Source organism: Trichosurus vulpecula, chromosome 3 (assembly GCF_011100635.1).
Source record: "Trichosurus vulpecula isolate mTriVul1 chromosome 3, mTriVul1.pri, whole genome shotgun sequence".
NCBI classification, from domain to species: domain Eukaryota; kingdom Metazoa; phylum Chordata; class Mammalia; order Diprotodontia; family Phalangeridae; genus Trichosurus; species Trichosurus vulpecula.
Window position 1 is genome coordinate 49,630,094 of NC_050575.1, and position 24,518 is coordinate 49,654,611.

Genomic DNA, 24,518 nt, shown 5'->3' on the forward strand with positions numbered 1-24,518 from the left:
ATGAAGGTAATAAAGACAACTATATGGTAAATTCTTGTGAAGAAAGAATATACTTTGATTTGCAGATAATTGTGAAATACTAAATGCAGACGTCTGACCTCTGAATATTCCAATGACATTGCACATTAATGATGACTTCTGAAATTCACATGTCCTTAATATAAATTTCAAGGAGTAGGGCCTGTTGTTATGTCTCTGTAAAGTCATTCTCGTGAGCTACTTTGTATATGTTTATGCCATTTTCCCCCTTCAACTGGAAATAGTTTTGAATTTTTTCATACTCTAGAAGGCCAAGACATCTATCTCACAGGCTTGTGGTGAGGTTCAAATAAAATAACATTTCTTAGTACATTGCCTGGCACAAAATAAGTATTACCTGAATGCTTGTTCCTTTCCTTACTCAAGGCTTAATGATAAGTTTAAATAAATATGTCTTTGTTTTCTCTTCTGGTTATTCAAATAATTTTTCAGTTTGGGGAATATGGCAGTTCATGAGTATCACCATCTTGGACATAGTGCAAGCTTTTGTAATATCTGTCTGATGCCTTTGAGAGGATTCATCCATAGCCCTTCTGGATTTTATTACAAAATATCTGACCTGGAATAGTCTTCACAACTGGAATGGTGCTAGGGCTCTGTGCCCAAGGGGCTCAGTTCCTTTTCAATCAATGTCCAATTTTGAAGAAATACCATTTATGTTACACTTTTACTTTTCATACAAGATATGATTATCTTGATTTGAAAATAGAAAAATATCACATTTTTGAGACAAAAATCTATTCTTTAATTTGCAAAAAATGTGATTTTCTAATATTTTAAAAGACAAATGAGTTTGATATACCATGTCTCATTCATCATTATTTGGGGTTTAATATGGGGCAAGCACTTTTTTTCCTTTTCATGACCTTATGCACAAAAGATTTGTGATTTCTTCAACTTGAAGAACAGCTCAGCTGTAACTTCATAGACAATTGCTAGAGAGTAGTTCCTGCCACATAGATATTAAGCGGCTGATCGATGATGTAAATGTCAGAGGATGGATTTTTTACTGGGTATTCCTGACTCCAACTGAGCATGTTGTCTCCTAAACCATGCTGCCTCTTTTCCCCTCTTTTTTTGGCATAAGATTAGTGTATAAATGATTGTTTGCAGTTATATGTCCATAACCTTATACCATTAAAACCTAAAATAGAGAATGTGAAGGTGAGATGGGGAGTTTCCAGTGTCCAAACATTCTCTGCAGATAGAATCAGTGTTTACTCCATTGGAATTTTATTCTTTCTTTTTTGGCCTTCTGGTTGTTTCAGAAGTTGATTTGCTGAAATAAGGACTTTGTAAATCAAAGGCATTATATTCCTGGTAGGAGAGGAAAGGAGTAAAGTTAAAAGATGTCTCAGAGTTATTCTCTCTCTCTCTCTCTCTCTCTCTCTCTCTCTGTTTGGGTTTTTAAATTTTTAAGCTTTTTATTTCTAAGTTTAACAAACACCAAAACTTTCTTTATAAAAAGAGAACAGAGTATTTTATACAAAGCCACACATCTCTGTTACTTGCATATTACTTTATAATGCACATATAAATTTAGTGTTATTTTCAAAATTGCACTGCTTATCTATGCTTCCTTCTGCTCTCTTCTGTGCAGGTTTTAAGATGTTAAAATAATCCTCTTTTTTGTTTTCTTCTCTCTTTTTTTTCACTGACAGTCCTATAAGAGTCATTCTCTAAGACAGGATCCAAGTTTCATTTGCCAGATTACCCAGATTACCACCTCCTCCTTTCCAAATCAATTGGCTCAAATGAACAGTTTATAACCTTCTATTATTCACATTCGGTCTATGGTGAATCTTTCAAGAAATCCCTCTTTTTCTGAGGGAAACACAGTTCTGGGCCAAGAATTCTTAGTTCCAGAGAGTCAGTTTCCTGGCTGGTATTGGTGTTGTTCAGTTGTGTCCAACTTTTCATGACCCCATTTGGGATTTTCTTGGCAGAGATGCTGTAGTTCCTTGCCATTTACTTCTCAAGGTCGTTTTACAGATGAGTAACTGAGGCAAACAGAGTTAAGTGACTTGCCCAGAATCACACAACTAGAATGTGTCTGATTCCAGATTTGAACTCAGGGAGATGTCTTCCTGACTCCATCCACTGTGCCACCTAGCTGCCCTGGGTGGTGTATACTGAATCACAAACCAGACAGTTAGGGTAATATCCAAAGTCTGTTAGCAAAGAGCCCCTTGGGCACAGAGCCCTAGCACTATTCCAGTTGTGAAGAAGAAAGACTTTTGATAACCAGAATGATCAAATAAGAAACATCTTAGCTTTCTGGTCTTATGGTTCACAGAGGGTAATAGGAAACATCAGCTGCTTACAATCTGGATGCTGCTGCTTTCTTCCTCCCTACCCCTCCTCCCATCCACTCTTCACCATTTACTGTCTCTGTCTGATTCTTTGTCTTAAAAGGTTGCCACTCTAAGCATTGTGGACTTGAGTATGGCTTTTTCTTAGTTCAAGTTTTTTCTTTTGCAGGTCAAATATTCATTGTTGCTTTTAAGGTCTGGAAGGCTACATTCTTGACAGAAGCATATGCTTTTTAACCAACTCTAAAAAACATACATGTATAAATAAATATATATGCATATATTGCATGGTATGGGATAACGTTGTGAGTAGTTATAGCATTGATATGCATCGCCTTGAAGGAAAGACATAATATACCATTTGTATTATAAGATAGAATTCAAAGTATGATGTCTGGTACATGTTCCCTATGACATTATTTACTGCATTCTGAGAAAAATAATAAAGAGCCACGTGGTGGCGCTACAGACTAAGAGCTAGAAAAGCTCCGGGAATACTCTGAGAGCCCAGAATAATTCAGAAGCAGAGAGGAAGCTTTTTGTTAGCTGCCAGTGGAGAAAGGGGTCGGCTCTCCCAGCCAGACGGACCAAAGTGTTAACCTCTGATTACCATTGGCATTCAAGCTGGGCTACACAGATTGAGAGGAGGGGGTCGAAGGAACAATGGAACGCGAAGGAAAGATGATTCTGCAACAAAGGCAAGTTCTCTTTCTCCTTGTTCTGCTGGGTGTGTCTGGGGCGGCCTCAGAGCCGGAGCAGTTTTCGGTAGTGGAAGAAATGGAGAAAGACTCCTTTGTGGGCAATGTGGCAAAGGCCCTGGGCCTGAAGGTGGGGTTGTTGTCCTATCAGGGGACCAGAGTAGTTTTCAAAGGGAACAAAGAGTACTTACAGCTACATCCTAAAACAGGGGATCTGCTCCTGAGAGAAAAACTGGATCGGGAGGAGCTGTGCGGCCCCGCCGAGTCCTGTGTGCTGCCTTTCCAGATCTTACTGGAAAATCCTTTTCGGGTCGTTCGCGCTGAGCTTAGGATACAAGACATTAATGACCATTCGCCAGAATTCCTAGACACTGAGACGGTACTAAAAATCCTTGAGAACACCTCCCCCGGGACTGTGTTTCTATTAGAAAATGCGCAGGATTTAGACGTAGGAAGCAACAGTCTCCAGAACTATACCATCAGCTCCAACTCTCATTTCCACATTCAAATTCGAGGGGACGCAGAAGGCAGGAAATACCCAGAGCTTGTATTGGATAAAGCTCTGGATCGTGAGTTGCAGCAAGAGTTTAAATTAACTGTCACTGCAGTAGATGGGGGAGCCCCACCCAGGTCTGGGACTGCCCAAGTCCTAGTGTTGGTTATGGACATCAATGACAATGCCCCTGTGTTCTCTCAGTCCCGGTATGATGTTCAAATTCCTGAGAACAGCCCTATTAATTCCCTCCTTGCTACAGTCTCAGCTAAAGATTTAGATGCCGGAAACAACGCAGAGATTTCCTATTCTTTATTTCATGCCACTGAAAGTATTCGTAAAACCTTCCAATTAAACGAAAAATCCGGACAACTTCGTCTAAAAGAGAAACTGGATTTTGAGTCAATTCAATCTTACACAATAAATATCCGGGCTACAGATGGTGGAGGCCTTTCTGGAAAATGTACTATGGTTGTTCAAGTGAAGGATTTAAACGACAATCCCCCGGAGCTGACTATGTCTTCATTTATGAGCCCCATCCCGGAGAACTCTCCTGATATAACGGTGGCCGTTTTCAGCGTTTCAGATCTCGACTCCGGGGAAAATGGAAGGATGGTTTGCTCCATCCAAGATGATCTTCCTTTTACCCTGAAACCTTCCATTGAGAACTTCTACACACTGGTAACAGAAGGAGCCCTGGACAGAGAGAGCAGGGCCCAGTATAACATCAGCATTACTGTCACAGATTTGGGATCCCCGAGGCTCAAATCTGAGCACAATATCACAGTGGTCATCTCTGATGTCAATGATAACCCTCCTGTGTTTTCTCAGAGAGCCTACAAACTGTACCTCCAGGAGAACAACAGTCCTGCCCTCCACATTGGCAGTGTCAGTGCCAGTGACAGGGACTCAGGAGTCAATGCCAAAGTTACCTACTCTCTGCTGCCTCCAGAGACTGGAGACCTGCCTCTCTTCTCCTACATCTCCATCAACTCAGACAATGGACATCTCTATGCTCTCAGATCCCTGGATTATGAAGCCATTCAAGGTTTCCATTTCACTGTGAGGGCAGCTGATGGTGGTTCCCCATCACTGAGCAGCCAGGTTCTGGTTCAGGTTTTGGTAGAAGATGAGAATGACAACTCTCCCTTTGTGCTGTACCCCCTGCAGAATGGGACAGCTCCCTGCAATGACCTGGTGCCCAGAGCTGCAGAACCAGGTTACCTGGTGACCAAGGTGGTGGCTGTGGATAGGGACTGGGGACAGAATTCCTGGCTTTCCTACCAGCTTCTCAAGGCCACAGACCCAGGACTCTTCACTTTGTTGGCCCATAATGGCGAAGTTCACACAGCAAGGCCCATCAGTGACAGAGACACTATCAAGCAGAGGCTCCTGGTGCTGGTGAAGGACAATGGGCAACCACCTCTATCCACAGTGGTCACACTAACTGTGCTTCTGGTGGATGGTTTCTCTGAACCATATGTGAAGATCCAAGACTCTAACAAAGAGCAGGAGCAGACTGACTCCCTCACTCTCTACTTGATCATTTCTCTGGTTTCAGTGTCCTTTCTATTTCTGGTCTCTGTCATTCTGTTTATCATCATAAGACTGTGGAAAAGAAAGACTGGTGGAGGAAATGGTCATTTTCCATCCAGTGCCCCCTTCCCGAATCATTTGGTGGATGTCAGTGGCACCGGGACCTTGTCTCAGAGCTATCAATATGAAGTGTGTCTAACCAGCGGTTCAGGGGCAAGTGAGTTCAAGTTCTTGAAGCCTATTATTCCCAACTTCCCTCTTCAAAAATCTGGGAGTACTGCAGAAGAAAATTCAGCATCTTGGAATAACTACAATTAGAAATACAATTTTAAGAGCAGACTGTGGGTGTCTTCTTTTCCAATCAGTTCCCTCACTCCTAAATTCTTCTTTAGAAATTCAATACATAAGTTGTTTGTATTTAATAGATTTGCATGTTCACAGTTGTATCCTCTCATTTGCATTAGTATTAGAAATGAAGTAACATCCTTTAGATAATGAAAAACCCTGCTTCCAATCTCACACCAAAATTAAACCATGGTTCTCCAGTTGTCTGGTATATTTTTCTTTTGAAAATTAAACAATCCACATTTCTAACATATATCCCTTTTTTCTTCATAACACTTTTTCATTCCTTGATTTTATCTCAGATAGAACATTGATCTACCTATCAGTAGGCAATGATGTAAAGTTGGCTTTGCCATTGCTGTGTGGCATTTTGCCTCAGTTTCTTCATATGAAAAAAATTGTGTTAGACTACATCATGTCTCAGATCCCTTCCAGTATCAACAATATGTTGTGCTATTATTCTTATTAAGAAAAATGTTGCCTTCATCTTAAGGAATAGAGAGAAGTTTAGGAATGCCTTTCTGCCCCTTTATGAATATTTTTTTTTCATTTTTATACTACCTAATTGACCTTTACAACCTGTGATGTAAACATTTGGTCCTATTTCTAACAATTGTGTTGAAAATGATACAGGTTAATATCATTTAGAGCCCTTCTTTCCACCAGAAGTCAGTCACCATATTTTGTAGATATCTACTTGTTTAAGCCTATTTTTCAATCAAAGATTACTCATTGTTGTAATCAAGATGATCAATATGAGTGGGCATATCTTTTTGTACAGTTTCTATAATATATTAATAATTTGGTATAAAATAGTAAGTCACGTCCTCTATGAATCTCAGTTTCCTAACTTGTAAAATGAGGATAATAATAGTACTTATCTTACATGATTATTGTGAGAATCAAATAAAATTGGGTATGTAAGGTATTTTTCAAATCTTAAAGTATTATAGAAATAGCTATCATTAACATTCAGGGTCAACAAGGCTACCTCCTACTTTATCATATTTTCATATTGGTTTATATGAAATAAATTAGAACAATGTACAATGCAGTAATGGCCACAGTCAAACAAAGTAAAGTGTCATCAAGTGAAATATGAAATGTTAAAACAGCAGTATAGCTGAGCTCTCCAGAGAAGAACCATCATTCACTACACATAACTAAGGGAAATGTATCTGAAGGCAAACAGAGTTCACGTCTGAACATGGGTTAAGGTCATAAAAAAATTTATCTGGTATAGGGGTGTGCTGGAGCCAGCTCCAGTGGGCTTGCTAGGGTTGCCTGTTAAATTTTTAGTGTAAGTATTTATTTATACCTCAGGAGTCAGCAATTCCTACAAATGAGGACTTAGATTATTGGTTTGTTCATTGTTTAGATTTAAGAAAGTGTTAACCACTCAGATTAAACTTAAAAGTGTGTGTGTCTGTGTGTCTGTGTGTGTGTGTCTGTGTGTATGTGTGTGTGTACTTTTTCCCCCTCAGAGCTTGGTTTTTCAACATTTTATTACTCTAGAAGCATTGCTTGAGCTCCGAGGGAGTATAATAGAAAGCTTAGGGAATGGAGTCATCACCATAACTGTAGGCTAACAACGATGACAACAACAACTAGTATTTATATAGAGCTTTGCAGTTATTTAAAATAAAATTTACATTTTACAAAATGTTTTATATCTATTATAGAACAGGGCTTGACAGCACCCCTGTTCTGGTTCCCTTAATTTCTATGACACACCTCAGAGCCCTGGTAAATCACTAGGACCAGTGTGTCATTGCAGGTTTTCCTGAAACTTTCATACTTTAATAGAACATTTGAAATGGTGTATGAGAATCCATGACACCATTTCAAGTTAAGTTAATTGTGTGAGGCTAAGCTAGTCCATATTTGTTGATAGTACAATGGTGCCTGAAGGAGAAGCAATTCAGCAGAAAAGGCCAGTTTTGCTTTTTTTTAGTTTTGCTCTCTATGGTTGGGGAGGGCTCAAACTGATTGCAGTGGAAGAGGAAAAGGAGAATGGTGCCATTGTAGATAATGTGGGAGGGGTGGAGGCAGATTCTCTTTAAAAATAATAGGCAGTATTTGCAGTTCAATCATGAGGACAGATATTTGGTCCTAAAAGAAAAAAATATACTGGACCCATTGAGCCCTTTGTGCTGCCTTTCCAAATCTTACTTGAGAAGCTTTTGCAGTTCTTCCAGGCTGAGCTATAGATGCAAGACATAAATGACCATTCCCCATTGTAAAAGGATTCTTAGTGCTTATGAAAATCATCAGGGATGGTCATTTGGAAAAGGCTGAAGATTTGGATGTAGGAAGCAATCATATTGAGAATTACATAATCACCACAACTCATATTTTCACATTCAAATCACTAACAGCAGAAGTACCTGAAACTCATGATGGACAAAGTATTGGATTGGTAGGAACAGTCTGAAGTTAGATTAATCCTCATGGCTATGGATGGTGGGTCCCCACCCATGTTTAGGACTATTCAATTCTAATCTTTGGTTATGGATGTCAACAACACTCTTGTGTTTGCCCAGATATTAAACAAGGTTAAAGTCCCTAAAAATAGTCCAATAGGTTTCTTGGTTGCCACCATCTCTCCTAAAGATTCAGATGTAGGAAATTCTGGAAAATATCCTACATATTTTTCATGATTCTGAAGAAATTCAGGAAATGTCTAAATTGAATATAGAAATAGGAAATTCTATCAATAAAACAATTAAAATTTGAGACTATTTAGTCTTAAGAAAAAGATATTGAAGCTACAGATGGTGGGAATCTTTCTGAAAAATATATGTTCTTATGGATCATTTGACATATTTGAATGATGAAGTCCCAGATTTGACCATTTCATCATAAACCAGTCCCATCCTAGAGAATTTGCCTGAGATAATTTTTGTGGTTTTCAGGATTTGAGATCAAGATTCAAGAGACAATGGAAGGGTGGTTTGCTCTATTTGGGAAGACCTCCATTTTATGCTTAAACTTGTTAAGGACATTTATTTCTTGGTAATTTGGGTGAGGGTCAGTATATAGGGAGAGCAAGGCTGAGTATAATAGCACCATTGCTGTACTCAATTTGGGATTCTCAAGGCTCAAAACAGCCTTGTAGTGATGATCTCTGACGTCAATGTCAACTCTGTGGTATTTACTCAGTCTACAATGTGTACTTCTGGAAGAACAACAGTCTTGTCATCTACATTGTCGGCATCAGTAAGGACTTGGAAACCACTGCTGAAGTTGTCCACTTTATGCTGCTTCCTGAGCCTGGAGACCTGCCCCTCTTATCTTAGATCTTCATTAAATCAGACAATGACCTCTATCCCCTGAGATTCTAGGATAATGAAGCCATTCAAACTCTCCAGTTCAGTATGAGGGCAGTTGATGGTGGTTTCTCAGTCCTGGACTGTCAGATTCTGGTTGAGTTTGTAGTTCTGGACCATGAACCATTTCTCCTTTCATGCTGTTTTCACTACAGGATGATAAAACTATCTTAAATGACCTGGTGCCCAGGGTTGCAGAGCCCGGTTACCTGGGACTCTTCACCATGTAGGCCTGTAATGGGGAAGTTCTGAGAGTAAGGCTCATTAGCGACAGAGACACCATCAAGGAGAGGCTCCTGATGCCGGTGAAGGACAACAATCAGCTATCTCTGTCCACACCAGCCACACTGAACGTGCTTCTAGTCAATGGCTTCTCTGAGAGCTACCTGCAGCTCCCCCACACACCCAAGAAGCAAGTCCAAACTGACTCCCTTATAGACTACTTGATAATTTCTTTGGCCTTTATCTTTTTTTCTCATCCTGTTCATCATTGTGTACAGTGGAGGAAAAAATGGATGCCAAAGATGTTTGTCCTTATGGAAATGATGAACCATTTCAGGGCTACTTTGTGGATGCCATTGGCAATGGGAACTTATTACAAAGCTACCAGTATGAAGTTTGTCTGACCAGAGGCTCCAGAACAAGTGAATTTAAAATCCAGAAACTTATTATCCCCAGAATCCCTGTTTAGGGTAGGGAAAGGTTGTCAGAAGAAAACCTGTCCTTCAAGAACAGCTTCAGTTTCAAGCAGAGTTGCATAGAAATAGAGTTTGTATCAGTTTTCCTCTCTTCTTGAAGTAAAAAAGTTACATTAAAAATAATTTAGATTTTCAAAGTAGGATTTTTGCAAGTAAATTAGTAATTAGGACATATCTATCCTCATTTTTCATTATTTAGTGTAACAAAAATTTTACTTGTTTAAAAAGAAAAATGATTTATTACCCTTCCTAAAAAGTTGAGTCTCACAGTTTGAAATCAGTATGAAACTTTCACCCCCAGAGAACCTGAGGCCAATGGATTTCCATGCCTCACAAATATTACACTTTATAATCATGAATAATAAGTTCTTCCAAATGTTTCTTGACTTCATAATTGAGATGCGTATTACATTAGCTTAGTAATAGGGATACATACTCAGTTTATTTGAGGTCTATAAATGATTTTTGACTTATTGAAGCAGCTAAAGTATTATCAGAGTATACCTATGATCCTATAATATTCCTGTTTTGCAATTTAACACAAACTTTTTGTTTTTCTCCCTTGAAAGATGCTAATACATCAATAATATTGGTTAGTTTCCATACTTTAGAATACTATCCAATAAGTTCCTCTATTATCAATCTGAAATATCTTCATTATCAGAACATGAGGGGGGAAAACAAATCACTTCTAAGGAATCATTACAGAATTAATGGAGTGGAATATTGAAGAGGCTGTATAATACTATGGAGAAAAGTATTCATGACCAAAGATGGTCAACTTTGGACAATCCTGAAAAGAGAAAAAGGACAAAAGCATTTTCTCTTGTTATTTGGTGTTTTTAAAATTATTTGGTTCAGTTAAATGCTTGGGGCAAGGTTTTATCCCCTTTTGTATATTTTTTGTTTGTTTTTTTCTTGTGTTGATAATTTTTACTATGTAACAAAAATATGGAAATAGAAGTATGGCATTCTCCAAAGTAGGATAGTGCTTTTGATATATTCTCAGTTTTTCAGCAGCAACAGAACATGATATACCAAGAGGCTTCCGTGGTCATGTATGGGAAGCAGCGTGGCACAGCAGGTAGAGAGAGTGCTGAACCAAGACTCAGGAAGATCTGGATTCAGATTTCACCCATGGAATTTATTAGTTGTATGACCATGGACAACTCACTTATACTATCTGAGCTTCAGGCAATTCCACAAGATTTGAGGTTACAAGAGAGTTGTCATCAATATATATTTTCATATGTTGAGTGTGTGGGGCAGGAGAAGATTTTATTAATTACAAGGTAGTGAGGATTTGAAGAGCTTAAAATCCATGTCCTCATGTAGCAGATGATGTCTTGAGACAACTGGGATCTGTTTTCCTCAAAAACAATGCTGAATTTTGCAAAATAAGGAGCATTTCTAAGCAGAAAATTATGACAGCAAAACACTTCTGTGTTTTATTCTATGTGGTGGATTTTCATCTATGAGACAATTCTTTATAATCATATGAGTCCCAAGTGATGATTAAAGACATCATTAGCTAGGCCTGAGTATTCTCAAAAGATAAACTTCTAGAGATTCCAGAAAGTGATGCCATAGTCACTGACTTCTCCTTCCAAGTGTCTGGAGTATAGCTGTGACAGTCAAGGAATTTTAGAACTCCATACTCCTCTCCAACAACTGTTTATAAAGATACGCCAGGATGTACAGTAGTAGTGTCCTGTGTTAAATAAAGCTCTGGACAAAAGAGAATGATAGTGTTGAATTTACTATTTGCTGGCATGAACAGAGTCTTCATCTTGGTCCAGGATACCCTAGTAATATGGGACAAGAAAGATCAGCTTCCAATTTCTTCTTATTTGACACATTAAGTTTGAGTTCCAGACATCAGTTCCTGGAATCAATTGCTTGTCTCACAAATGAAGATATTTGGGGACACATACAGCATTCAAAAATGCAAGAAAATATAAAGCACCTAGTCATACTCCTTTGTCTGAGGGAAACTGACTACGTCTTTGAGCAGATGGAATGATTGTGATATAAAAGAGCTTTCTTTATTCAAATTGTGTAACCCACAATTAGTTCATTGCAAAAATTTCCAATAAGATTGCAAACATGCTGAAGGTAATGTCAGTGGGCATAACATTTCTGCTAAGCTAGGTCCTTTCCAACTTGAACCATTTAATACTGAGTATCCTCAAGGCTTACACAGTTGGTGATGTTTTTCATTGTATGATTCTCCAGGCTTAAAGAGAAGATAGTTTGCTTTGCTGAGGATACATCATTGTGGCAACTTGTTGGCATAGTGCATAGAATGCTGGACTTAGAATCAGAAAGACCCGGATTTAAATTCTGTCTTAGACAGTTACTAGCAGTGTGGCAACGAGCAAGTCATTTCACAACCCTCAGCCTCAGCTTCCTCAACAGTAATAATACCTATCTCACAGAGTTGTGAGGATCAAATTATGACACATGTAAAGACATTTGAAAAGCTTAATACTACAGAAGTGCTAGAAATAACATTAGCAAAATTGCAAATGAAGTATTCTTATTTCTAAAAATCTTATATTCCCATGTTTTTTTCAACTCAGAAGAATGAATGAAGGAGATGGTCAAAGTGACTATTTCATCTAATTTCACCTGTCCTCTACACCATATGGAAGGTAGAGCATGTTGTTTCTTATAAGAACTGGATAAGGAGGAGAATACAATTTAAAAATGCTAAGAATTCTATCCTTTCATCCCATAAATGTTATTTCTAAGTCTCTAAATTGTAAGCTTTTCTATAAGCAAGTACCACTGTCTACTATTTCCTAAGTATTGCCTACCCCACAGTACCCTGGCATGGTCTCTGCAGAATCTTGGAGTCAAATTTATATTGTCGACTTACTGACTGAAAATCACTTGCCCCAGTACACTGTGTGTTCTGAACCTTTTTTTGATGGGGGGGGGACCTTTATTTGTGGGCAATCGGGAGTACTTTGGAAATGAAAATGCCTCTGAGAAATTTGAACCATGAATTGAAAATGCTTGTTGCCCCTTGAAGTAATGCGATGTCTAATTATTTTTAGAGTATGTGTGGCCCACATCAATGATTTTGCAAATGCAATTAAACTTAACGAGATTAGAGTCCTCATTGAGTGTCACCGTAGATAATGAAACAATTGTAAAGATTTACAACTGCCACATTCATGTGAACTAAATAAATCACAATACTACCTCACCCCAACTTAAATTTTCTGGGGCTCTTTGATGCATATATTCTTAAATTTCTTTTACATTTAGCTTTTATGGGAAAGTGTTAAGTTATTCTTTCAGACACCTGGTGGCGCTGCAGGCTAAGAAGGCTAGGCAGAACCTCCCCTCAGAGCAAAAGCAGAATTGGAAAAAAGCTAAGTCAAGGGGAAGTTTTGTAAGGAAGAGTTGGGAGCTCAAACCCGAGCTTTCTGAGATAGCAACCCACGCCTGACAATTGGAATTAGGAAGAAAAGGCAAAATTCCTTTAACTGAAACGACCACCCATCCAGGACATAATGAAGCCGAACAGGCAAGTGATATGTCTTGTTATCTTATTGTGGGTTTGTGAGGCGGGCTCAGTAACAGGGAGGTTTTCTGTGGTGGAGGAAATGGAGATCGGTTCCTTTGTGGCTAATGTAGCAAAGACTTTGGGGCTGGAGGCAGGGAAGCTGTCTGGCCGTGGGGCCCGAGTCCTCTCTGAGGACAGTCAGCAATATTTACAGCTTAACCTAGAGACTGGGGATCTGTTCCTGAGAGAGAAACTGGACCGAGAGGAGCTGTGTGGTCCCACCGAGCCCTGTCTGCTGCCTTTTCAGATCTTACTGGAAAAACCTTTTCAGATAGTTCGCGCTGAGCTCTGGGTCCAAGATATAAATGACCATTCGCCTGTTTTCCTGAACACTGAAATGCTTCTCAATGTCCCTGAAAATAGCCCACCGGGGTCTCTCTTTTCTCTGAAAACTGCGCAAGATCTGGACGTAGGAAGCAATAGTGTTCAGAGCTACATGATCAGCCTTAATCCCTATTTCCACGTTCAAACCCGTGCTCGCGGGGACGGCAGGAAGTTCGCGGAGCTGGTGTTGGACAAAGCCTTGGATAGGGAGGTGCAGTCCGAGGTCACTTTAACTCTCAGTGCCCTGGATGGAGGGTCCCCTCCTAGGTCTGGAACAGCTCAAATCCGAGTCCTGGTTGTGGACATCAACGACAATGCCCCGGTTTTTGCCCAGGCCCAGTATGAGGTTCAGATTCCGGAGAGCAGCCCCATCGGCTCCCTGCTTATCACGGTCTCTGCTAGAGATCTGGACATAGGAAATAATGGGCAAGTATCATATTCATTTTTTCAAGGCTCTGAAGAAATTGCAAGTACTTTTGAAGTAAATCCCACCTCAGGAGAAATTAGAATGAAGAGAAAACTAGACTTTGAGGCAATTAAGTCTTACGAGGTGGATATTGAAGCCACAGATAGCGGGGGCCTTTCAGGAAAATGTACTGTTATGGTCCAAGTGACAGATGTGAATGACAATGCCCCGGAACTCATCATATCGTCATTTACCAGTCCTATCCCAGAGAATTCACCTGAGACAGTGGTAGCTGTTTTTAAGATTCGAGATCAAGATTCGGGGGAAAACGGACAAATGGTTTGTTCTATTGAAGAAAACATCCCCTTCATTTTGAAACCGTCTATTGACAACTTTTACACTCTGTTAACGGAGAGCTCCCTGGATAGAGAAAGTAGGGTCGAGTACAACATCACCATTATAGTCACAGATCTGGGGACCCCGAGGCTCAAAACTGAGCATAATATCACCATACTAATTTCTGATGTCAATGACAATCCTCCAGAGTTTACTCAGACAGCCTACACCTTCTACCTCCAGGAGAACAATATTCCTGCCCTTCACATTGGTAGTGTGAGGGCCAATGACAAGGACTCGGGGACCAATGCCAAGATTACCTATTCTTTTCAATCTCCTGAAGCTGGAGACCTGCCCCTCTTCTCCTATATCTCCATCAGCTCTGACAATGGCCATCTCTATGTCCTCAGATCTCTGGATTATGAAGTGGTCCAAGCTTTCCAGTTCACTGTGAGGGCAACTGATGGGGGCTCTCCAGCTCTGAGCAGCCAAACTCTGGTTCAGGTTGTAGTCCTGGATGAAAATGACAACTCTCCCTTTGTGCTATATCCACTGCAGAATAGTACTGCTCCCTGCAATGAGCTGGTGCCCAGAGCTGCAGAGCCAGGTTACCTAGTCACCAAGGTGGTGGCCGTAGATAGGGACTCAGGGCAGAATTCTTGGCTTTCCTACCAGCTGCTCAAGGCCACAGACCCAGGACTCTTCACTGTGTGGACCCACAATGGGGAAGTGTGCACAGCAAGGCCCATTAGTGACAGAGATACTATGAAACAGAGGCTTCTGGTGCTGGTGAAGGACAATGGGGAGCCACCTCTGTCCACCATGGTCACATTGAATGTGCTTCTTGTGGATGGCTTCTCTGAGCCCTACCTGCAACTCCTAGATGCACCTAAGGAGCAGGTCCAGATTGACTCCCTCACTATCTATTTGATCATTTCTTTAGCAGTCATCTCCTTTCTTTTTCTGGTCTCTATTATTATGTTTATTGCTATTCGCCTGGGGAAGAGGAAAAGGGATGCCACAGATCATAGTCAATTTCATCCAAATGGACCCTTCCCAGGGTATTTGATGGATGCCAGCAGAACAGGGACCTTGTCCCAGAGCTACCAATATGAGGTGTATCTAACCACTGCTTCAGGGACCAGTGAGTTCAAGTTCCTGAAGCCCATTCTACCCAGTGTCCCTCCTCGAGCTACTGGCAAGGACTCGCAGGAAAATCCTGTCCTTAGAGATAGCTACATCCTTACTTAAGTGCTATGATTGATCAACAGAAATTTAATATTATCATTTTGTAAGCCCTTTTCTAGTGCTATTTCATGAATAATTCATCCCTGTCTAGTATGGGGAACATTGACTCAATTAATGAAAGTCCTTTTGATATGTTGAAAATTATTGTTGGTTCTGAAAGTTTCTTAGTAATCTTGGTTTTAGTAAAATATTTGGCTAGCTAATTAATTAAATATGCAATATTCTACATAGTCTGCACAACAGTAACATTATTTTGTAATCATGTTCTATCCAAAAGTATAAAATGAGAAGATAGATTTTTTTTGAAATTTCAAAGATTACATAGTTTGGCTTTAAGGCTCATATCTCATATCCATTTAGATGTTTTCCTTTTTATTTCCACTACCACTGTATAGGATTGTGTTTCTGAAGCTAGTGATTATGAGACTCTTTCTTGCCCCACCTTGAATATGCTACTTATAATTTAAATTACCATTACAATTAAATGTCAGAGAAATTCCTGAGTAATAGGCAGTAATGGCTAGGCTTCCCATAGAGGCACAGTTAACCAAAAAAGAGATTTATCTTTAACCAAAATCAATTGTACTTTTTCTGTAAGACATTGAATTAATAACATCTTCATGGTAGCTGATTAACAATATTAGTATATCATATTAGAAAGAATTATAAGTAAAATATGGAGGAAAGCTTAAAGAAATGTAAATGTGTCATTAAAACCTGGTACTTTTCTCTTTAATCCTTAATGTCAACAGTAATAACAAATTAATCTACCCATACTTTTTCTTCCCAGGCCTAAGTAAAAACCAACTTTAACTCATGATTAAACTCACCTTACATTCAGAAGCTCATTGGAATACGCGCACACACACACACACACATACACACACACACACACAACTTCCTGTAAAATCTGGCTCTGACATTTTAGTTTTCAGGTTATGTGTGAATATTCCCTACAGTGGCTTTTAAGTAACCCTTCAAAAAAAGTTATAAACTTATTAAAAGAACATGTTTTGTCCTTGGTCCATTTCTGAAGGCCAGATTACACTCCCCTCAAGTCTCTCCTCAACAGATAGCTTGAGAGTACCATAAATTTGTCTTTGATAGTTATATCATCTAGACTCAAAAACAATTGGTTTTCAAATGGCTATGCCCATTCTTTCTGAATTCCTATTTTTGGGGGAGGGGAACACTTAAATGGAATACAATACAGTTACATGACAGAGGTATATCTTCATTCTCTGCAATCATTACTTTTTAAAGTCACGGGTTATATGTATTACCATTTTATCATCATACAAAATGAAGAGACCTACTATAACTGTCCATTTACTTTCCCCTATCCTCTAGAGTGCTTTTTATGGATGGTATTTGCATCTAAATTATGTCAAAGCACTTTGTATTTATTTTTTAAAATACAAAATCTTCAAAACACATCCATATGCAAAGAAGGTCATGAAAATAAGGTTGCATATGCAATCATGAATCTACTATGACAATATTTCTCTTCTTAATTGTGTTTTCTTTTGAACTTCTTTGTGCTCTATCCCATGTGTTTTTGGGTATTTCACTCTTTCTTTTTTATTTTATTTTTTCATTACTATCACTAATCCCCATGCCCCAAATAAAAGCCCTCCTGTTTAGCATTTGATGTGTTCTAATATATGTATGTTCTATTTTAATCATGCTCATGATGGATTGTGTGATTTCACAGTTCAACATGATATAGGCATAGTCAAACGAAACATTTATGTTGCCTTGATCATGTCTGGAACTATATGTCTCATTCTCCCCCTATAGTCCCACGATAAACCCTCAATTTATTTCCAATTATTTGATACAACAGAAAGTGCTGTTATAAAAAATTTTGTACTTAACTTTTTCCACTGGTTTTGATCCCTTTGAGGATATGCCTCGTAGAAATTTTTGAATATTGTTCCAAATTGTTCTCTAAAATGGGTAGACCAATTTAGAGTTCAACCAGCAGTGCACTTGTGTGTCTGTCCTCTTGTAACTCCTGCAAAAACTGCAATTTTGATTTTTTTTGTCATCTTTGCTATTCCGTTGGGCATGAGGTAGGACCTCAGAGGTGTTTTAATTCCTCTTATTATGTATGATATGGAGCATTTCCATGTGATTATTAGTACTTTGGATTTCTTCCCATGAGAGTTGCCTGTTCATATACATTTTATCTATTAGGAAATGGCTCAGTAATAAATATGTATCAATTCCCTCTATCTTGAATGTTAGACTTTTAACAGAGAAACTTTTCTGCAAAATTTTTCCAAATACTTATTTGCTTTCTGATTCTAACATCCTAGCTGAATTGCTTTTAATTCATCCAAACATTTTAAATTTTATGTAATTGAAATTGAACCTTGCACCTCCTGTGATCATCTCTACTCCTTATCTGGTCAAAAAATCTTCCCTTGCCCATGGTTGTAAAAGATATTTACTTTCATTAATTCTAATTTATTTATGGCATGCATGACCTTGGGTATCTAGATCATGTATTCACTTGATGCTTCTTTTAATTAATAGTACAAGTTGTTGATCTAAACCTAATGTTTCTCAATTCTTTTTCAACAGTCCCCAGTGGTTTTTCTCAAAACCTTATCTGAGGTAGTTGGTTTCATTGGGCTTAATATTGCCTCAATTGCTTTTGTCTATTACATACTTAATCTGATCCACTTATCAACTTTTCAGTTTTTTAATCCATACCCAAATTGTTTGATGATCTCTACTTTGTAGTTTAGTTTGAGTATTGGTAATACTAGGTTCCTTTACTTCCCTTAAAATTCTTGAATTTTTAGTTCCTTTAGATGAATTTTGTTAATTGTCTAGTTTTATAAAGCAATAATTTTGTAATTCTTTAGCAAGTCACCAGCTATTTAAATCAATTTAGATAAAATTGTCATTTATTATATTAATATGGCTAAATCATGAACTTAATTTCTCTCAAATTATCTTTCTTCATTTCTGTAAAGATTGTTTTGTAGTTATAGTCATATAATTACTTTATTTGTTCTTGTCAGTGAGGACAGCACTACTGGTTCCACTAAAGTATGGTAAGAGTTTGCCCCTTGTTTTTTAGGTTGATAAGACGTTTGGATTAAAAAAATAAATGTCAGACTTACAACAAGAAAATAAATGTTTGGGAAACACTTGCTGCATCTTTTGGTAGTGGGGTCTTTGTCAAGTTCTCTGTGCTTTGGCAACATTAGAAAATCCACTATCTTTTCAAGCCACATTTAATTTATATTTGGCTGTTTATGGGGGTAGGACCATGTTGCAGTGAACTGAGTTTAGGACTGGTACTCTGGAAGACCTAGGTTCAAATTTTACTTCAGACACTGGAAGTTATAGGCATGTTGCAGTTAATAGTATTGACATAAGTGGGAGAAAGTTTCAGTAAATGAAATCATATCAATGATTGGGACTGCTTGCATCAAATATCTTCCTGCAGAAGATGGTGTCTGGAGCCACCTGAGACTTGCTTCTAAAAGCAAAAAAGAAAGAAACAATAGGCACTTTGCAATCAGGCAGATAATTATAATCTATAAGTTGATCCTGGAGCAGCCTTCACAAACCTACTAGGCCAAGGTGAACATGCAGAACAGTGGTAACCATGCCCCAATATTCTCTCAAAGCACATAGCAACCATGGATCTCAGAAAGAACTTCCCAAGTTTCCAGCTTCCTTCTCTTCAATGTCAGACAACAAGCTTTGAGGATCAATTACTTTCCAGAACTACATATTTCTTTCCACTAATTCTTTATACATATGCATAAAAGGTGCACCTGCTGAGTCAGTGTTAGATAAATTCAAGAAGAAAAGCAAGTGAATTTACAATTCATTCAGATAAGGTCTTAACTTTTGTCCTCTGTATGCTAAGGACAACCTCACTGAGTTTTTCTTTTCCCAACTGGTTATAAAATCTGGATTCTAGAAAGAATTTTCTGGAACCAATTGCTTATCAAAGTAGTAGCCACAGCTAAAGGAAATTGAGGACAACTACAGAACTCTGATATCCAAAATTCCAAGGAATGTTTCAAACCATGTAATCTTAACCCTACATCTGGTAAAAATCTGATTAAAGAATCAAATAGATTTCAAAATAATTGCAGTGTCAAAATTCCCCTTATAGTCAAATCATGGGTAAGGGATTTCAGATCATTGTCAAATCAAGAGTGAAAATGAAGATGTGCACAATGAAACCCTGGAGGAAAGGAGTTCATTGTTGTTAAAGAGCTTTTCTCTCTAATGTTCTGTGGCTAACTGTGGTTATTCTCAGTGGCTCTACATCTGAGAGACATTTCAGGATATGATCTCTGGAGGTGCATACAGAAGACGGTTTGTTCTACTGTGAACATTCTATCATTGTCCCTTAAAAAAACTTCCCTCAAGATTATAATAAGCTTGGATTAAGAACAGAAAGCAACATATTCTTACTTCCAAAGCAATGTTACCATCTGTCTTTTCATGTATACTCCATCAATCAAGATGAGGGGAAAAGGAGACCAAACTTTTTCAACCTAATTTTGCTCATTATCTGCACAGTATGGAAGGTTAGTGATGTTATTTCATGCATGAAAGGGGAGTGAGGAAGAGATTAAAGGCGAATGACACTAAGACTTCTGTTTTCTCATTCCATAGATATTATTTCTTAGCTTTGAAAGTGTAAGTTGCTGTTTGAGTATCTACTGTGTTCACTGTAATAAGTGTTAACCACTCCCTTGCACCTAGGATGGATTGATGCAGAGTTCTGGAACCCCATATATGCTGACCAGTATATATGAATCAAAAGCAAAAATCCTATAAGATTGGTATGTTCAAAGCCTTCTGCAAATTCTTGACTTATTGTGCAATAAGGGATCCCTGGGGCATCTAGGTGGCACAGTGGATAAATCACCAGGCCTAGAGTCAAGAAGACCTGAGTTCAAATCTAGCCTCAGACACTTACTAGCAGCGTGAGCCTGGGTAAGTCACTTAACCCTGTTTAGCTCAGTTTCCTCATCTGTCAAATGAGCCAGAGAAGAAAATAGCACACCACTCCATATCTTAGACAAGAAAACCCCAAGTGGGATGATGAAGAGTTGGACACAGCAGAACAACAACAGCAAAGAGATACTTGATATTTGTTAGAAATACAAATGTCAAAGGTGCAATGTCTACCACACAGTAAAAGAATGGAATTTTGTTTTGTTTTGTTTTAAGAATATAGAAGATCCATAACAGTGATAAGGTGAATACATCTGGTTGCAGTAGGGTCGATAGTTTTTTTTTTTAGTAGAGATAATGTAATCATTTTCCATATCTACAATTACAAGTATTCATAGAAGATAATAAATCACAATTCAAACTTCGCTCTCCCAAATTTCACTAACTGAGGGACTCCTTAGTTCCCGTACATCAAGTATTCTTTTATATTTAGTTTTATGGGAAAAAATTAAGTTATCCTTTTAGACACCTGGTGGCGCTGCAGACTAAGAAGGCTAGGCAGAACCCAGTCTCCCATCAGAGCAAAAGCAGAATTGGAAAAAAAGCTCAGACAAAGGGAAGCTTTGTAAGGAGGAACTGAGCTCAAACCTAAGCTTCCTGAGACAGCGACCCACGCCTGACAATTGGAATTAGGAAGAAAAGGCAAAATTTCTCTAACTGAAAGGACTACGCATCCAGGACATAATGAAGCTGAACAGGCAAGTGACTTGTCTTGTTATCTTATTGTGGATTTGTGAGGAGGGCTCAGCAACGGGGAGGTTTTCTGTGGCGGAGGAAATGGAGATCGGTTCCTTTGTGGCTAATGTGGCAAAGACCTTGGGGTTGGAGGTAGGGAAGCTGTCTGGCCGTGGGGCCCGAGTCCTCTCTGAGGACAATCGGCAATATTTACAGCTTAACCTAGAGACGGGGGATCTGTTCCTGAGAGAGAAACTGGACCGAGAGGAGCTGTGTGGTCCCACCGAGCCCTGTCTGCTGCCTTTTCAGATCTTACTGGAAAAACCCTTTCAGATTATTCCTGTTGAGCTCTGGGTCCAAGATATAAATGACCATTCACCGGCTTTCTTAGAAAAAGAAATGCTACTGAAAATCCCTGAGAATACCCCACCAGGAACTCTGTTTTCTTTAAAAAACGCTGCAGATTTGGATGTAGGGGAGAACAATATTCAGAACTACACGATTTCCCCCAGTTCCCATTTCCAAGTTCACACTAGCTCCAGCGGTGAAGGTAATATGTACCCAGAACTGGTGCTTGACAAAGCTTTGGATCGTGAGGAGTATCCAGAGATCAGATTAACCCTAACGGCTTTAGACGGTGGGTCCCCACCTAGGTCTGGCACCGCCGAAGTGAGGGTTCTAGTTTTGGACATTAATGACAATGCCCCTGTGTTTATCCAGTCCCGGTATGAAGCCCAAGTGCCTGAGAACAGCCCCATCGGCTCTCTGGTTGTCACAGTCTCTGCTAGAGACTTGGACATAGGAAGCAACGGACAAATATCATATTCACTTTTTCATCGTTCTGAAGAAATTAGCCAAACTTTTGAAGTAACTCAGAACTCAGGAGAAGTACGGATGAGAAAAAAATTGGATTTCGAGACAATTCAATCATATGAAGTGGATATTGAAGCCACAGATGGTGGAGGTCTTTCTGGAAAATGCACTGTTGTGGTCCAAGTGACAGATGTGAACGACAATCCCCCAGACCTCATCATATCTTCACTGACGAGTTCTATCTCTGAAAACTTGCCTGAGGCGATGGTAGCCGTGTTCAAAACTCGAGATCGGGACTCAGGGGATAATGGAAGGATGGTTTGCTTTATCCAAGATGACCTCCCCTTCATTCTGAAACCATCTATAGATAACTTCTACACTTTGTTAACTGAGAGAGCACTGGACAGAGAGAGTAGGGCTGTATACAACATCACCATTACCGTCATGGATTTAGGGACACCAAGACTGAAAACTGAACACAACATCACACTCCTGGTCTCGGATATCAATGACAATCCCCCAGTATTTACTCAGACTGTGTATATGCTCTACCTCCAGGAGAACAACAGCCCTGCCCAGCACATTGGCAGCATTAGTGCCAGTGACAGAGATGCAGGGACCAATGCCAAAGTCACCTATTCCCTACAACCTCCAGAACCTGGAGACCTGCCTCTCTTCTCCTACATTTCCATCAACTCAGACAATGGCCATCTCTACATCTTGAGATCCCTGGATTATGAAGTCATTCAAACTTTCCAGTTCACTGTGAGGGCAACTGATGGTGGCTCCCCAGCCCTGAGCACTCAGACTGTGGTTAGGGTCATGGTCTTGGATGAGAATGATAACTCTCCCTTTGTGCTGTACCCTCTGCAAAATGGTACAGCTTCCTGCAATGACCTGGTACCCAGGGCAGCAGAGCCAGGATACCTGGTGACAAAGGTAGTGGCTGTGGATGTGGACTCAGGGCAGAATTCCTGGCTTTCCTACCAGCTGCTCAAGGCCACAGACCCAGGACTCTTCACTGTGTGGGACCACAATGGGGAAGTGTGTACAGCAAGGCCTATCAGTGACAAAGATAACATCAAGCAGAGGCTCCTGGTATTGGTGAAGGACAATGGGGAGCCACCTCTATCCACAGAAGTTACACTGAATGTGCTTCTTGTGGATGGCTTCTCTGAGCCATATTTGAAACTCTCTGATGTACCTAGCATTCAGGATGACTCCCTTACAATCCATTTAGTAATTTCTCTAGCCTCCATCTCCTTTCTCTTCCTTTTCTCTGTTACACTGTTCATTGCAATGCACCTATGGAGGAAAAAAAGGGGTGCTGGAGATAATGACCATTTTGGTTCAAATGGACCATACCCTAACCACTTAATGGACATCAGTCACTCTGGTACCCTGTCCCAGAGTTATCAATATGAAATATGTCTGACCAGTGGATCTGGGACCAATGAATTCAAATTCCTGAAGCCAATAATTCCTAGTGTACCTCCTCAAGCCTCTGGCAGAGAATCAGAAGAATATCCAGTATTTCCAAATAGCTCTAACCTTGGTTAAATAGGGATTGTCAACTAAGACTTAAGAGAATAGATCTTATTGTAAATGAGTTTCCTATTGTCCTTCATTACTTAATTTTGATCTTGATAGTCTTGATTGACCATGGCAATATGATATATTGATATGACAATATGATATAATACTGACATCAATAAGATCAGATTATTGATGGTTCTGAAAATTTGTTAGTTATTTGCGCTTCACATAATTTTAGCTACCCAGTAAGTTGAATAAATTATTATACTATGTTTAGTGTTTTTGCGCCTAACATCATTTAAAATATACTCTATATGAAACAGTAAATTATACTATGTTTAATGTTTTTGTGCCTAACATAATTTAAAATACAGTCTATATGAAATAGTAAAATGGAAATTGGCTTTGCCTCCCTCTTTAATTAGATGTGGGGTTTTTTCTTGCAAAACTCAGAAGATTTGGCATTCAGGATGCTTTATAGTTTTTACTTATTTATCTATCTGTGAATTTAACTTTTAATTTATCAGCTTGGGTGTATGATGCCAGTGGCTCTGAGGGTCTTTGCTGCCAGTTAAGCCTTTTATCCACAATTGGATTACTACCATAAGTGGAAAGAGAACTGTGCCCTTATCATGGCTAAAGGGTGGTAGTTTTCCCATAGGTTAGTTTACTGAGAACACAGATTAACTAACACGACTCTAACCAAATACTTTTTTTAAAAAATAAAATATTAAAATCAACAAAGTATTAATAGTAGCTAGTTGGAACTATTAGTATACCATGTTGGAAAGAATAGGAAATTTAATATGAGACTTAAGAAAATAGGTGTACCCTGTTTGAATTTGGTACTCCCCCCACCCATGAAGCCTTAGTTAGCAATAACTCATTGTTCTGCTCTGTGTTTTTCCTCTCAGGCTTAAGTAAATAACTTCAACTCACTCTGAAATTCTTCTTACATGCAAAAGAAAATGGACTATGTGAATGACTACCAATCAAATCTGGTTCTGATATTTTGAGTTTTCCGGATGATTTTATTTAAGACGTCCTTATCATGATTTTTCTTAAATCTTTTGGAAGATGTAGTAAGCAGTTAAAGACTTACTAAGATAAAGTGTTGCATTACTTACTTAGTATTACAAATAAGCAAATGGG

The 24,518-nt window shown here is 39.0% G+C and overlaps 3 protein-coding genes across 3 annotated transcripts; all 3 read left to right on the forward strand.

Annotated features, from left to right (window-relative positions):
- Nucleotides 1-3,014: 3,014 nt before the first annotated feature.
- LOC118844524 (protocadherin beta-2-like) lies at nucleotides 3,015-5,518 on the forward strand. The gene has a single exon (XM_036752429.1). It carries the CDS (start codon nucleotides 3,015-3,017, stop codon nucleotides 5,394-5,396), a length of 2,382 nt encoding a protein of 793 aa, XP_036608324.1. The 3' UTR covers nucleotides 5,397-5,518.
- Nucleotides 5,519-12,971: 7,453 nt separating this feature from the next.
- On the forward strand, nucleotides 12,972-15,344 carry LOC118842996 (protocadherin beta-15-like). The gene has a single exon (XM_036750359.1). The coding sequence runs from the start codon at nucleotides 12,975-12,977 to the stop codon at nucleotides 15,342-15,344; it is 2,370 nt and encodes a 789-aa protein (XP_036606254.1). The 5' UTR covers nucleotides 12,972-12,974.
- Nucleotides 15,345-21,026: 5,682 nt separating this feature from the next.
- On the forward strand, nucleotides 21,027-23,477 carry LOC118842952 (protocadherin beta-15-like). Its single transcript, XM_036750301.1, has one exon. It carries the CDS (start codon nucleotides 21,027-21,029, stop codon nucleotides 23,388-23,390), a length of 2,364 nt encoding a protein of 787 aa, XP_036606196.1. The 3' UTR covers nucleotides 23,391-23,477.
- Nucleotides 23,478-24,518: the final 1,041 nt, after the last annotated feature.

Coding starts and splice junctions, on each gene's coding strand:
- LOC118842952 (XM_036750301.1), top strand. CDS start 21,027: ATGAAGCTGAACAGGCAAGTGACTTGTCTTGTTATCTTATTGTGGATT.
- LOC118842996 (XM_036750359.1), top strand. CDS start 12,975: ATGAAGCCGAACAGGCAAGTGATATGTCTTGTTATCTTATTGTGGGTT.
- LOC118844524 (XM_036752429.1), top strand. CDS start 3,015: ATGGAACGCGAAGGAAAGATGATTCTGCAACAAAGGCAAGTTCTCTTT.